Below are 13,348 nucleotides of genomic sequence, written 5' to 3'. Positions count from 1 at the left end.
CCTTTCCCGACTCTGAGTCTCGGTCCCCTGGCTGGAGGCAGGCGTGGGCGGGAGGCACAGGCCCCACTCAGGTACCCACTGAGCAGGGTTAAGGAAGTCTAGTGTTCCAGATGCGCCATCGCAGGGCTCTACCCCACCGCCCAGGGTGAAAGGCTAAACACCCTCAGAGAGCAAAATAATTTCCTTGGAGCAGAAAGGGACGCTCTCTCTTCTCAGATTATTTTGCTCGGCAAAACTTATCATTGCGAGTTATTTCTCTGTCCCTTTGAGATGCACAAACCAGGAACGTTTTCTTAAGGGTCTGGGAGCCACCTCTTTGGAAGGTAAGCATCAAGGGCTGCCCCCATCTCCGTGGCGATGAGCAACGCTGATGGCCACCCTAACTGGCAGGTGTTCAGGATGGACTAGTGTGGGTTCTCTTGCCTGGGGACAGGCGTGCACGGGGTGAGCCTTCTGTCTTTGCACTGTCTTTAGCGGACTGCCAGCGACGTGCATGGCGGTCCTGGTTTAACGCTTACTCAGTAACCAAAGCTGTTTCGCATTTCCTACCTTTGCGGAGGGGTTGGGGGAGAGGTCTTATCTGTCATCGCTTCCCCAACAAGGGCCGTAGCTATGACTTTGCCCGGGAGCCCAGCCTACCGTGGGAGGAGGGGAGCCTCTTCCGATGAGTGGAACGTTCTCGTAGCGTGGGTTACCGCCAAAGAGCATGGCCTGGTTCCTGTGGGCCAAGAGCACAGCTCAGGACGGGGAGGCACTGGGGTGGGGGTGCTCGGATTTCTCCAGGAGGGGCCCGTGGGTGTGCATGTGCAAGTGGGGGAGGGAAACGGACCTCGGGGGAACCGTGGGCTGGCAGAGGAGAGGCCCAGGGGAGAAGCAGCGGATGGGGCACCAGGGGCCCGGAGCAGCGTGGCCTGGAGAAAGGCAGCTTCTTGGCCCTGCAATCTGCCCTGAGGGCAAGGCTTGGCATCTACGGGGTGCACATGAGCTGGGGTGGCTAATGCCCCCAGGGGGACTTCCCACCAGGCACCTTGTGGCTGCAGCAGGGTGAGGGGGGTGAGGGGACCATGGCTGGCTTTTGATGCCTTCCTCCCAACCCGGTTCTCTGGACCCAAATGCACCCCAGATCTAGCTCCCCCAGGGCTGAGTGGGCCGGCGATGCCCCAGCCGCGATGTGTGGAGACATGTGCAGGGGGAGGCCCGGGGAGCCGTTGCCATACATGTACTCCGAGACTGGGGCGTTGGAGATGGTCTGTGCCGGGGGCTGCAGGCTGGTCTGGCTGCCCAGGCCGCTGCTGTAGCTGCAGAAGCTTCGAAGCTGCCCCCGAGGGGGGTTGTGAGTGGCGATGCGTCGGGCCTGGGGGTTGAAAGGGTCGTCACCGTCAATGTCATCATAGTCCCTGTCCCTAGAACGACACACAGGACACAGGCGGCCGTGAGGGCCCAGACTCGGAGGCAGCGGGGTCGTGGCCTGCTTCCCGGTCTTCGCTCCCAGGACTCTCTCTGACACGCGTGTGTCTCCCTCAGGTTCCTGAAACACATGCCTCACACAGATCACCCGTTTCCAGCTTCACGTCCACCTCCTCCAGGCAGCCCGCTGCGCTGACCCTGTTGCACTGACCCTCCCTGCCTTGCTTCCTTTGGTCTGATCTACCCACAGGCACTGAAACACCACCTCATCTCTATCTCCTCCAAGAGAATGTGGGTGCCCCACTAACAGTGCGATAGCCTATCCTTCATGGTGTTTTGGAAGCACCCCTCCAGCATCCAGAGCCCTCATCATCTTGCGTCACAGAGTCCTTCAGAGAAAACGGACAAGCAAGGGGGTCGTATGATGCTGTCACCATCCTTAGCTGCACTCCTGCCTCAGGCCCTTGGAACCTCCTTTGGGGGGATCTGTCTGCACTCTCAGGAAAATTTCTGCAGAAGCTGCTGAGGCTGAATGTCTGGGCCCCCTGCTGCCGTTGTTTGGCCCAGGTTATCGGCTCTGGGCTCAGTCACAGAGTAGAGCCTCCCGCCTGCCCCCCCAGGAGGGCCCCAGGCAGCCCACCTGGTGGTAAAGTGCTTCCAGGCCCGCGGCCCCGTGCAGATCATGGTGGAGAAGGCCAGGGCGGCCAGGAGGGAGAAGAGGCCGAGGTAGAGCAAGCCCTCGATGCCGTCGTAGCAGATGCCAGCAAGGGCGTCCAGGTAGTCCTGGAGGAGGAGGGACACGTGGCTGGAAGGCGGGTCAGGGCACGCCCGGGGTCTGAGCTCATTTCCGGTAGCCCCTTGCCTCAAGTCTGGGCCTGGGACCATCTACCGGTCTCTATCTCGAGCACTTTGTACACTTTGTACAAAGGGTCCACACTCTGGAACCCAACAGAAGGGGCTTCTTGGGTTCACTCCGTAAGTGTGTGCTGACCACCTACTGGGTGCTAGTCACGGGAGGGTCAGGATCAGCTCCGAGCAAGACAGACAGGGCTGCAGGGTAGGGAAGCCAGAAGACGGGACATTTCATCTCAGACCAGCATGGCCAGGAGTGGATTGTGGCTTGAGCAGATGGGGGAAGGGGACAAGTGTGGCACGTTCAGGAAAGAGAAAAAAGGGCCAGAGGAGACGGGATGAGGGGGCGCCAGTTCCCGATTAAGCCTTGCAGGCAAGTGAGGAGTTTGTTTTTTATCAGAAAGGGACAGGATGGGAGGAAAGGGATGTGACTCAACTCACTTTTACAGACCGCTGTGGTTGCTGTGTATGAAAGGTCATGGAAGGTAAAGGGGTGAGGAAAGGTTGGGGATCGGTTAAGAGGCCACGGCCGTCAAGCAGGGGTGCAGGGGAGTGCTTGGGTCATGGCGGAAGTGGGGAGGGAGAGAGAAGTGGATGTAATCACATGCATATTTGAGAGTTTAGATGCTAGGATGTGCTGAGGGATTTGGAGGTGGGTGGTACAGAGGGAGAAACGGCATGTGGCAAAGTCCAAACCCGAGCCCTTGACCTGATAGCCTGGAACCTTCAGTGAGCCACTTTATAGATATATATGCATACAGGGGCACCTGGGTGGCTCAGTTCGTTGGGCATCCGACATTGGCTCAGGTCATGATCTCACTGTGAGAGTTCAAGCCCTGAGTCGGGCTCTGTGCTGACGGCTCAGAGCCTGGAGCCTGCTTGGGATTCTGTGTCACCCTCTTCTCTCTGCCCCTCCCCACTCGTGCTCTGTCTCTCTCTCTCAAAAATAAACAAACATTAAAAAAAAAAGATATCCGTATATAAATACCTATCTGTCTACACATGCAGTTTCTTTTTCTATAAAACTGCCCATGAAATAACACATATTTGACAATATCCACCATGACAACTGAATGGTTTGTGGGTACAGACTGTACTGAACAGGGGTGAGGACAGAATCAGGGCTTACTACATGGCAGCCATGATCATTATAGGCCCATTCGTGCTAAATCCATATAGGATGTGGGAAGTGTCCACACACACTGGCTTAGTGCTTAGGGGGAGGGAAGCCCACATACTCTGAGTGTCCCCTGCATTAGGAGCTGTCTGGTATGCCAAGTTCTTGGAGAGGTGACCCTGGCAGTGAGCAAAGGATATTCACCTGCAGCCAGAGACATGGACGGGTTGACCAGATGGCGGGCGAGTCCGGACAATAGAAAATAGCCTCCTTCATGTGGGTTACGGTCACCCAATGTTCTAGGACTAACCTGATCATAACCCAGTCCCCCGGTATCTTCCATGGACTCTCCCTGTCTCAGCTATTTCAGAGGATCAAGAAGCCAGACACCTCTTCCCGCTTCCTCTTGTTCAGCTTTGACCCCATGCCTGAAGGGAGCCCGGGCCATCGCTCTCCTAGCCTTCACTGGCTGCTCTCTGGGAAAACGTGGCCGGCTGGGGTGCCCCCGTCCTGCATGCCACCCAGGGCCGCCCCAGCACCTTGTGCAGCCCCCGGCAATCCAGCATGGCTGTCAGCTGGTGAAGGCCAGACTCCGATGAGTTCAACAGGAGCTGGATTCCGAGCAGGTCTTTCTGAAGCAGGAAGAGGAAACACGCAGACAGGCAGAGAGACAGGGAGTGAGCGGTGGGGAAGGGCTCGTGGATAACTCCACCGACAGCAGCGTGTGCAGGTGCACAGGGGCCTTTCGAGCCAAAGGAAGGAGGGGGATTAGATCCCCGGGGAGGGGAGCGCTCTCCATAGGCTGGCTCTGCAAAGCCACGGGGTTCAGGAGGGGTGAGGTGGGGGGGAAGAGGGGAGAAGGGTTGTCAGGGTCCAGCTGGGGCTCCCTCCCTGCCCCGTTCCAGCACAGATACTGCGAGGAGGCCGCTGCCTTACCTCTGCCGTGGGGAACAGGGGGACGGCAAACTGCAGCAGACCGGCCACCTGGATCTGCATGGTGGTGAGCGAGCGCTGGAAGACGGTCAGGGCCTGGCCAGGAGAGACGGCAGCCCCGCCGTGAGGCCCACCTTCCCAGGCCCTGTTCCCCGGCAGTCGTGACCGCTGGCGTCCCTGATTCCGGCCCTTCCCCTCATCCTTCAGGCTTTGCGGGAGCGGCATGGGTCCCCTTGCTTCCTGCTACTCAAGGTGTGGCCCTCGGACAAGCGGCATCGGCCTCACGATGGAGCCAAAAGCACGCAGCCACCTACACCCTACTGGTCAGGGTCGAGAGGGGGCAGTAGGCAGGGTGAGGATGGGGCTGGGTGGGCGTACCTGCTGGAAGGGGCTGCTTACGCTCTGACTGCAATAGAGGTAGTAACGGGTCACCTCTGCAAGGCAAAGGCATCGGCATCAGGCAGGAGCTCACAGGTGACCAGGCCCTCATCCGTCCTCAGTGGCCAAGCCGGTCCCCAAGCTCCCAAAGGAGGGTGATTCTAAGAAATGGCCCAGAGGTCCAGCTGGATCTAAGGCTGGGGCGTGGGGCAGGGCAGGGGACTACAGGGCGGAAAGTTCTGGCTGGCCGTAGGGCGGTTCTGAGTCTTCACAGCTGCTCCTGACAACAGAGGGCCCGAGGGCTGGTTACCTGTGCGGATGTGGTCCTCTGTGACGTTCAGGATGAAGGTGTCGGGAGCCGAGCAGAAGTCACTGGTGCTCTGAGCCAGAGAGAGACGGGAGGGTTGAGGAAAGTTATGACGCCGGGGTCCCGGCTGGAGACAGGCACCCACAGCCCCAGCCGCTCAGACCCCTCCACTCAGTCCTGGATGGATAGGGAGAGGCAGCAGCCAGCTTCCCTGGGCCTGAATCCTGGCTCTGCCCCTTCCTAGCTCTGTAAGTTGGGACAAGTGACTTACTCTTTCTGTGTCACAGCTGCTTGTCAATAACACGGAGAGAAAAACGCCATCCACCTTACGAACTAATCTATGTAAAATATCCGGGGCGCCAGGGTGGCTCATCATTAAGCATCTGACTTTGGCTCAGGTCATGATCTCAGTTTGTGAGTTTGAGCCCTGCTTTGGGTGAGCCCCACATCTCTCTCTCTCCTTCTTTGCTCTCTCTCTGCCCCCCGTCCACTTGCATCCTCTCTCTCCAAACATTAAAATAAACAAAAAAATAAGACACCCAGAAAAGTGACTGGTGGAGAGCCAGCACTTCGCACTGTTAGTTCTTACTCTTTATTTCTCAATCCTGGGATGGACCTCAGGGATCCGTGAACTTGCAAGGTGTGTGTTGGGCAGTTCCCGCACCCTGGCCTTTGCTGGCCTCTGTGACTTTTGACACGTGCTTTTGGGGTGTCAATCTGTGAAGCATCCCCCGGACTCTTCCTTAAGAATTCTATTGGTATTGATGTACCTCTAAGCCTTTGGGTGCGCGTCTTGCTCAGGGTAAGATGGGAAGAGCGGGGAGATGGGGAGTTAGACCACGGGCTCCCGGCTCTGCCGCCAGTGAGCGGGAGGGCCTGGGCCCCACAGCATGGCCTGGAGAGGCAACCACCAAGGGCCCATGGACTATGCAGGGGCAGGTCGGGGGGCTGGGAGAGGGAGCAGTGAGGATGCCATCCTCTGAGCCAGGCCTTTCCCAGGTCCAGCTGGGGGTACAGTGGAGCACTGGGTAAAGGGGGGCCCCTACCTTATAGAGCAGCCAGAGTAAACTCTGGTCCTCCAACCTGTTCCTAGGGGCTCTCCTGCTCCAGGGAGTGCTCCCCGAGGAGGAACCCCTCCCCACGGCTCCACACTGCCTGTGCCCTGCCCTCCTTCAGGAGTGGCTCCATGCTGGGGTCGCATTCATTCATTCACAGAGTCAGTAACTACTTAGTTAGCACCTATTAGATTAGATGCCTGTGCCGTTCTAGGCACTAGTACGGGGCAAGCTGCATCATGGTACTTATGGGCTCTGAGTAGGGTTGGGGAATAAGATGCCCCTTTACATTTTTCAAAAAATGTTTATTCATTTTTGAAAGAGAGAGTGAGAGGAAGACACAGAATGTGAAGCAGGCTCCAGGCTCTGAGCTGTCAGCACAGAGCCGGACGCGGGGCTCGAACCCACGAACCATGAGATGACATGAGCCAAAGTCAGATGCTCAACTGACTGAGCCACCCAGGTGCCCCTAGATGTCCCTTTAGACACGGAGCTTCCAAAAGACACACCTGTACGTGCACACATGCCTACACACATATACAGTCACGTGCACAGGACCCTGGGAGAATTGCTCTATAGGCAAATCACTAACATGTATCACTCAGACTGATTTATTACTACCAATCAGAGCCACAGTACCAGCAGGCCAGGGGACACCCCCAACCCGTCACTGGAGCGGCATAGAGGGAGGAGGCAGACCTGAGTGGGGGGTGGGAGGCCTTAGGAAAGAAAGAGGGAGGCTGCCATCTTGGCCTGGGACACCACCCTCCAAAAGTATGGGATCCAAAGAGGGACAGGAGGCCCCCTCCCACCCCACTCAGGCCCCTGCCCTTCAGGCCCTTGAGGATTCAACTTTCCTGGCATTGAAGACAAAGGCCCATATGTGCATTATTCACACAGTGATGGGGAGGGGGTTGAGGCAGGGGGCACGGGGTGCAGTGGGGGACTGAGCACCGGAGAAGCCCAGTGTCCAGCCCAGTTGAGGCAGCTCTGGAGACCACAAGTGACACTCCAGAGTCCCCCTGTGCCCCTCACAAGACAAAAATGCACGGCAAAGCAATGACGGCTACTGCTTACCTATAGCCTCCCCCCCCCCTCCGGGGTTGACCAACCCTTCTCCTCTTCTGGGGCAAGTGCTGTCCTTCTCCCCATTTCACACTCGGGGAAGCTGAGGTCTGGAGAGCTTCAGTAACTTTCCCAGGGGTCCCCTGTCGGGAAGGGGTGAGACCGGCCTGGCCTCCCCATGGGTGGCAGGATTTACACGAAGTGCTCTGCTCAGCTGCCCGCTGGGGTGAGAGCTCAGCTCCCCCAGATCCTCCTCGAGCAGGTCCTGGGGGGGAGGGCCTGAAGGGGGTCCTGTCTTGGGGACAGGGAAGGGACAGGGAGGGAGGAGCTGGGCGGCTGTCCTCCCCAGCCCCACGGCTCAAAGAAAGCAGGCCCCCGGGGGCAGGGCAGGGCGGTGGGACCACACAAAGGCTCCCACAACAGCCTGTGCCGGCCTGCCTCCCGCTCACCCCGCTTCCCATTAGGATGCAGCAGGGCCCGCAGCCTCTCAAAGGCGCATTCAGCTCCCTCACAGCGCTCTCTCACACGGGCCTGACTCAACAATTAGGGAACCGGCCTTTCTCGGCCTTTCTCGCCAGAGCTGGCAGCAGCCAGGGCGCCCAGCTGGGGGATTAAACCGCCTCTGGCCTCCCCAAACACAGAAGCCCCTGCGGGGAGGGAGCTGTCCCCCCAAGGGCAGCTCATGGCAGCAAGCTGGAAGTTTCCACTGCTTCCAGAAGGCAGAGGCTGCCTGAGGGGCAGCACGGAGCCCCCTGGAAAGCCTGCCTTGTGCAGACTCCCCCTGAGCTTTCGTCCCCAGAGGAGAGGCTGTCGGCCAGGCAGCTGTGCATGTGGCTCGGGCAGCAGCCACTCCCTGGACTATGTGCCCGCGCGGCTCCTGATGACATCAGGATGCTTCGGAGCATGACCGAGGTCCTCCCATCATGCCCTTCTCTGCAACTGGAGGGGCCCCGGCCCTTGGGACACAGGCTCCTGCCTGCTTATTCTCCCTCATGCCCAAGGTGGGCACTGCTTGGTGGGGGCGGGAACCAAACAGGAGACACCCACCTCTTCTCCCTTCCGGACGAGCTCTCCCAGAGGCTGCCATGAGCCAAGCAGCCCAGGGGCCATCCGTACTGTGGGCATCATGGAGGCAAACTGCCCAAGGCCAGAGAGACCGGCCGGCCCCCAAGTCCCTGGGCGAGGTGTGCGTGTGGAGAATGGGCTTCCAGAAGGTGCCCTTGACTGTTCTTTTATCCCCAGGTAGCTAGGGCAGTACAGGTCATGGGCTTAGTTTGTGGCCCCTGAATGAGGCAGGGAGGCCCTGAAATCCCCTGGTCAGTCCTGCCTCCCTCAACACACACACACACACACACACACACACACACACACACACACACACACACACCATGTACCTCCATGGCATCCATTCACACGAGGTCGCAGTTATAGGTCCTTCTGCAGGCTGAGACTATGTCAAGAGCAAATATCATGTCCTCCTGGGCTCTGGGGCACCAGGCACCACTGAGCGCCACAGAGCCAAGAAGTCAGTGAACAAACGACTCTTTCAAACAGCTTAAATTGGGCATTAGGTGTGTTTAAAGGCCATACCTACCTACATAGGAAGCTCCCCCCACATTGTGTGTTTCTTTTGAGGCATTTTGAGGCATTGCATCCAGAAACATACACCATTGTGTTTTAGGCTGTGTGTGTGAGTCCAAGGCAAGGGGCCGGAAGGCAAGCTAAATGCCACATTCCACATTCCCGATGCCCAGGGAAGCCAGCCAAGCAGTGTGCTTCTGAAGCCGGAGGCTTCTCCAGCCTGACGTTGAGATCCCGCCCATCCCCACCAGAGCCAGTTAGTCCTTCAGGCCCAGAGAGGTCACCCGGCCATCCCAGCGTGGCATTACCAGCAGTGGCTGGGAACGGGCCAGTGGGGTGGGAAAGGGATCAGGCGTCAGGCATCGTATCTTGGTTCTGCCCTTAAACACCTCGTGATCGTGGGCAAGGGGGCTGGTGTGAATGAGCCAAGCTCACTCAGCTCAGAGATTCTAGGTTAGGGACAGAGACCGGAAGTTGGCCCTGTCCTGGGGACTCTGGACAGGACGCATCAGACGGACAGGCTTGGCCGGACCCTCCCTCCCCCACCCCCACCCCGAACTCACCACTGCTGCAGCCGTGTCGGCCGCCAGGGACGTCCAGCTGAGGAACACAGCCAGTACCCCGCAGCACAGCATCCTGGGGGAGAGGCACATGGTGGCAGGCGGTGAGGGCTGTCACCCCACCAGCCTCCAGTGCCCTTCCTCCCAGCCACCACCCTGTTGTCCCTGGCTCCTGAAACTCTTGCAGTGGGCTCTAACATCAGCCCGCTGACTTCTGGGAGAGGCATGGAGCCTGGAGCACAGATCCCTGGGCTGAACACAGAGCCGCGAGGCCGCCCACTGAGGTGTTGGTTAGAGATGACAGGGGCTCTAAGGCCTGGGCCACATTGCTCCAGCTGCTCAGCGGTCAGGCCCAGGGGCAGCTGGGGGCCACGGAGGAAAGCCCAGTCCTTGCTCCGTGTCCAGATGGCAAGTCAATGGCTGCTGCCTCCCTCGGCTGGGGGCTGAGGAGGCGTCGGAAGGTGGCTTCAGGTTCTCGACCCCTCCCACCACACCCTCCGAGGCTGGCCAGGCCCCCACTCTCTCAGGTGGAGGCACTGTCACCCTCCATGCTTGTCTGGCTCTCCAGCCCACAGACAGGGATACTTACGAGGCCAGGAGTCCCCTGGAGCGCCTGGCCAGTCCCAGGCAGGTGACAAGGCAGATGAGCAGGTCCAGGATGAAGAGTAGGAGGTAGGAAAGCCATCTGGGTGGGCGGGGGGGGGGGAAGGGACGGTCAGGGGGAGGTGTGGCCACAGCTGGTGCTCACCAGGGATGCCTGCACGGCAACCCCCAGACACCCCTGGACAAACGGCCCCGAACCAGCAGCAGAGCACATGAGGCTGTGCCCCCCTGCCCTGGACAGGAAGACCCAGTGTGCGCAGCAGACAGGCTCTTCAGGGGCTCCCGGAGCTGCACCCCCCCATTCTGCCTGGACAAAGGGGCCACCCTCCGCCGCCGAGGCTGAGGATCTAAAGCAGCACTGCCCGCTAGCACTTTCTGCAGTGACTCACGTGTTCAACCTCTGCACCGCCCACTGTACCTGCCCCTGCCCACGCGTGGCTCCGGAGGACTTGAGATGTGGTTTGGGCAACGGAGGAGACGGATTTCTAAGCTTAGCTGCTTTTGATCAATTTCTATTCCAGTACCGCCTGTGGCCAGTGGCCCCTCGCTGGACAGGGCAGGTGGCCATGGTCTCCCTGCAGCCCCCAGCAGGCACGTCTTTGGACCCTGGTCCCTGCTGCTTCGAGGACTCCCACCAGCGTTAGATCATGGCTGACATTTATGTCCACAGATCTAAGAAAGCCCCTAAGCTGCCGCTTCTGTGATGAAGGCTCCACCTGGCTTCCCGTCGAGCCCTCCCAGGGGCCTGGGACACGCTACTTAGGACAGTTAGGTTCATGTCAGCAATATTTGTGCCAGGCCCTGGGCTTAGTGCCAGGGGTGCCTGCAGTAGGAGGGGGGAGGGCTCATTCCTAGACCACCAGGGAGCTTAGCGGCGGGCAAGGGAGCCCCAGGCCAGGCACCCCTCACTCCTCAGGCCTTTTGGGAGACCCTGACAGGCTGCCTCCCTCCCTCCTTTGAGCCTCAGTTTCCAAACCATTATTGCTGGAAACTTCATCTCTCAGAGCTGGATGAAAAATTAAATGCTCACTAGATGCATAAGGCATGTCACTGAGGGATTTCAAAGTCCTTCTTTTCCTGCTTCTCCAAAGCACGGGCTGAGGATTCCGGAGCGTCGAGAGTCCAGAGGCGCTGATCCAATCCTATGCAAAGCCCCCTAGTTCTTTTCGCTTCCAAACAGGATCCCAAGGGGGTCCTTACAACCAAGTGCCAGCCTCACCTAGCAGCCACTTCCATCTGCCCTGTACTGGGAGACTGCTGGACAGAAGGGACAGATAGAGGGGCTTCTCCAAGCTCCCATAGTGGGAAGGAATGATTATTTCTCTTGATGCAACAGCCAAATAAACTCACGGACCCCCTCCTCTCCAGCAATGATTTGCTGCTTCACCAGCACTGTCAGGAGGCTGAGAAGGCGTGCCAAGTGCAGGTGGGAGGGGGTGGAGCTGGAAGAAAGCGACAGTGGCTCCCAGAGGGAAGGGGACACGCTGAGGCCACCTGGCAGCCAAGGGAAGTTCTTCCCGCCTCTGTGAGTGGAGGCTGAGTGTCAAGAAAGGGGGCTAATCAAGACCCCTGACTTGCTGCATGGAGGTGTGCTGCAGCCTCTGGGGCTTCCAGGACTGGAGCTGGGGGTCTGGAGCAAATGCAAGGCTCTCCCTCCATCACGGAGCCCGTTTCCTGAGAGTCAGGGCAGGAAGGAATCTCGGGAACGTCACGTGTGAGGGCCCCATTCTGCAGATTTGAAAGCAGACAGAGGCCCATAGGAGGAGAGCCTGGTCCAGGAACTCTGGACTTTCCACATCTGCGAGTCTTCCCACAAGAGACACAGCCAGCCACCAGCACCTCTCAGAATCCTGGTTTCCTGTTTCAGGCCTCAAGGTTTCTTATTACCTCCCTCCCTGCTCTGCACATCCGCAGGAAATCAGGTTAGGGTTGCTTCTGTCTCACCCTCCATGATCGTGTTTCAATATGTTTTCTCTGCATCCACACCTCATGTTGTAAGGAATTCCTGGAAATAGCTCTATGAGGCGGATGTGTTTTCCCGGAGGAGCCCAGCGATGACCCGGGATGTGTTTCTAACCAAGAACTTGGCTCTGGCAGGAGCTACCCGGGGCCCTTACTCCCAGATCCCACCTCCGCTGACGCCTTGCTCACACCCCTTATAAGCCTCAGGGAGAGGCTTGGATTTTTATGGTCTCCAATACTCAGCCAGGCCTTGCCTACAAGTGCTAAAAAAATGTGCTTAGGGGCACCTGGGTGGCTCAGTCGGTTGAGCGTCCGACTTCGGCTCAGGTCATGATCTCACAGTTCGTGGGTTTGAGCCCCGCGTCAGGCTCTGTGCTGACAGCTCAGAGCCTGGAGGCTGTTTCAGATTCTGTGTCTCCCTCTCTCTCAGAAAAAAACCAAAAACCAAAAAACAAACAAACAAAAAAAAAACAACCAAAAAAAAGCATTAAAAAAAAAAAGATGTGCTTAGCTGGATAGTTGTGCTCTAGAACCATCTGGAAAGCGAAGACGGGGAGTCTGTTCAGAGGAGCCCCTAACGCTGGTTAGGCTGAGGCAGCTCAGGCAAGAGAAGAAATGGGCAAATAGAAGGTGAAAAAGGAAGAGGCAGAATACTATCGGTTTTCAGGGGCCACGCATGGGTACTAACTTCGGACTAGTCCTTTTCTACCTCAGCCTGAACTAGGGGGCTGGGGGTCAGGGGGACCTGTCGGTCACCCACACTGAGACAGCTCATAGGCTTCGTCATGACCCTTCCTCCCATGTTTAATGAAATCGCCTTAAAAAGAAGTCCCTATTGATATGTAGACTCTGACCGATTTCGTCTTTGTCGAAATGCCCACACGAGGCCCTTGGGTGTACAAGCTGCACTCACAGAGAATGGCAAGGTCAAAGTGGACGCCCACTTTCCACCTGCCCCCAAGCCCCCCAACCTCGGTTCCAGACGTTCAGACAAATGAATGGCCCTCAGGTCACAGGACTAATCAGATGCCGCTATTTTAGGTCACGGGTCACAGCCAAGTCCTTAGAGTCGGGAGTTTCTGTTGCTTGGGAGAATGGCAGTTTTGAATGTGAGCAAAAAAAAAAAAAAAAAAAAAAGCATTGGTGGGAAGCTGGGTCCGCGACGGCTGAATGAGTGCAGGGATGAGTGGGGAATGCCGGCCGGAGCTGGGGGCTTCGGGAGTTTCCCTTGCCAAGGTCTGGCTTTATCTTACCCCAGGGGAAGGGAGAGCCCCGGACGGGAGGTCTCACCAGAAGCATATCCTCTGTGTTCTTATTAGTCAGCCCCGGGTGGGGCCTTCTCATAAAGGAGAAATGAATCCAGAAAACCAGAGTAAATTGTGCAATGGGGTGAGAGGGAAAGGCTCTGACCTAGAGCCTTGAGGGGGAACCAACACATTTGGGGCAGGGGGTGGATCCCAAGAGCTGCTGTTTGCTCTGCAAGCCTCACTTATTCACTCCAACCGGGGCCTCCCTCCGTGCGAGGTGC

At 58.0% G+C, this 13,348-nt stretch overlaps 1 protein-coding gene across 4 annotated transcripts in view; it reads right to left on the bottom strand.

The window, feature by feature from the left end:
- The window catches only part of TTYH2 (tweety family member 2), a 38,084-nt gene that overhangs the window by 6,171 nt on the left and 18,565 nt on the right, over positions 1 to 13,348 (bottom strand). For all 4 annotated transcript variants that reach the window (XM_039229801.1, XM_039229802.1, XM_039229803.1 and 1 more), the window contains exons 5-13: positions 9,845 to 9,940; positions 9,259 to 9,331; positions 4,998 to 5,067; positions 4,688 to 4,743; positions 4,313 to 4,405; positions 3,916 to 4,008; positions 2,048 to 2,190; positions 1,218 to 1,403; positions 640 to 718 (exon numbers count right to left, since the gene is read on the bottom strand). In XM_039229801.1, the coding sequence (XP_039085732.1) occupies positions 640 to 718; positions 1,218 to 1,403; positions 2,048 to 2,190; positions 3,916 to 4,008; positions 4,313 to 4,405; positions 4,688 to 4,743; positions 4,998 to 5,067; positions 9,259 to 9,331; positions 9,845 to 9,940 (889 nt within the window). The remainder of the gene's footprint in view (positions 1 to 639; positions 719 to 1,217; positions 1,404 to 2,047; positions 2,191 to 3,915; positions 4,009 to 4,312; positions 4,406 to 4,687; positions 4,744 to 4,997; positions 5,068 to 9,258; positions 9,332 to 9,844; positions 9,941 to 13,348) is intronic.

Source organism: Hyaena hyaena, unplaced genomic scaffold (genome assembly GCF_003009895.1).
Source record: "Hyaena hyaena isolate Hyena2069 unplaced genomic scaffold, ASM300989v1 scaffold_39, whole genome shotgun sequence".
NCBI classification, from domain to species: domain Eukaryota; kingdom Metazoa; phylum Chordata; class Mammalia; order Carnivora; family Hyaenidae; genus Hyaena; species Hyaena hyaena.
This window is presented reverse-complemented; position numbering and strand designations above follow the sequence as displayed.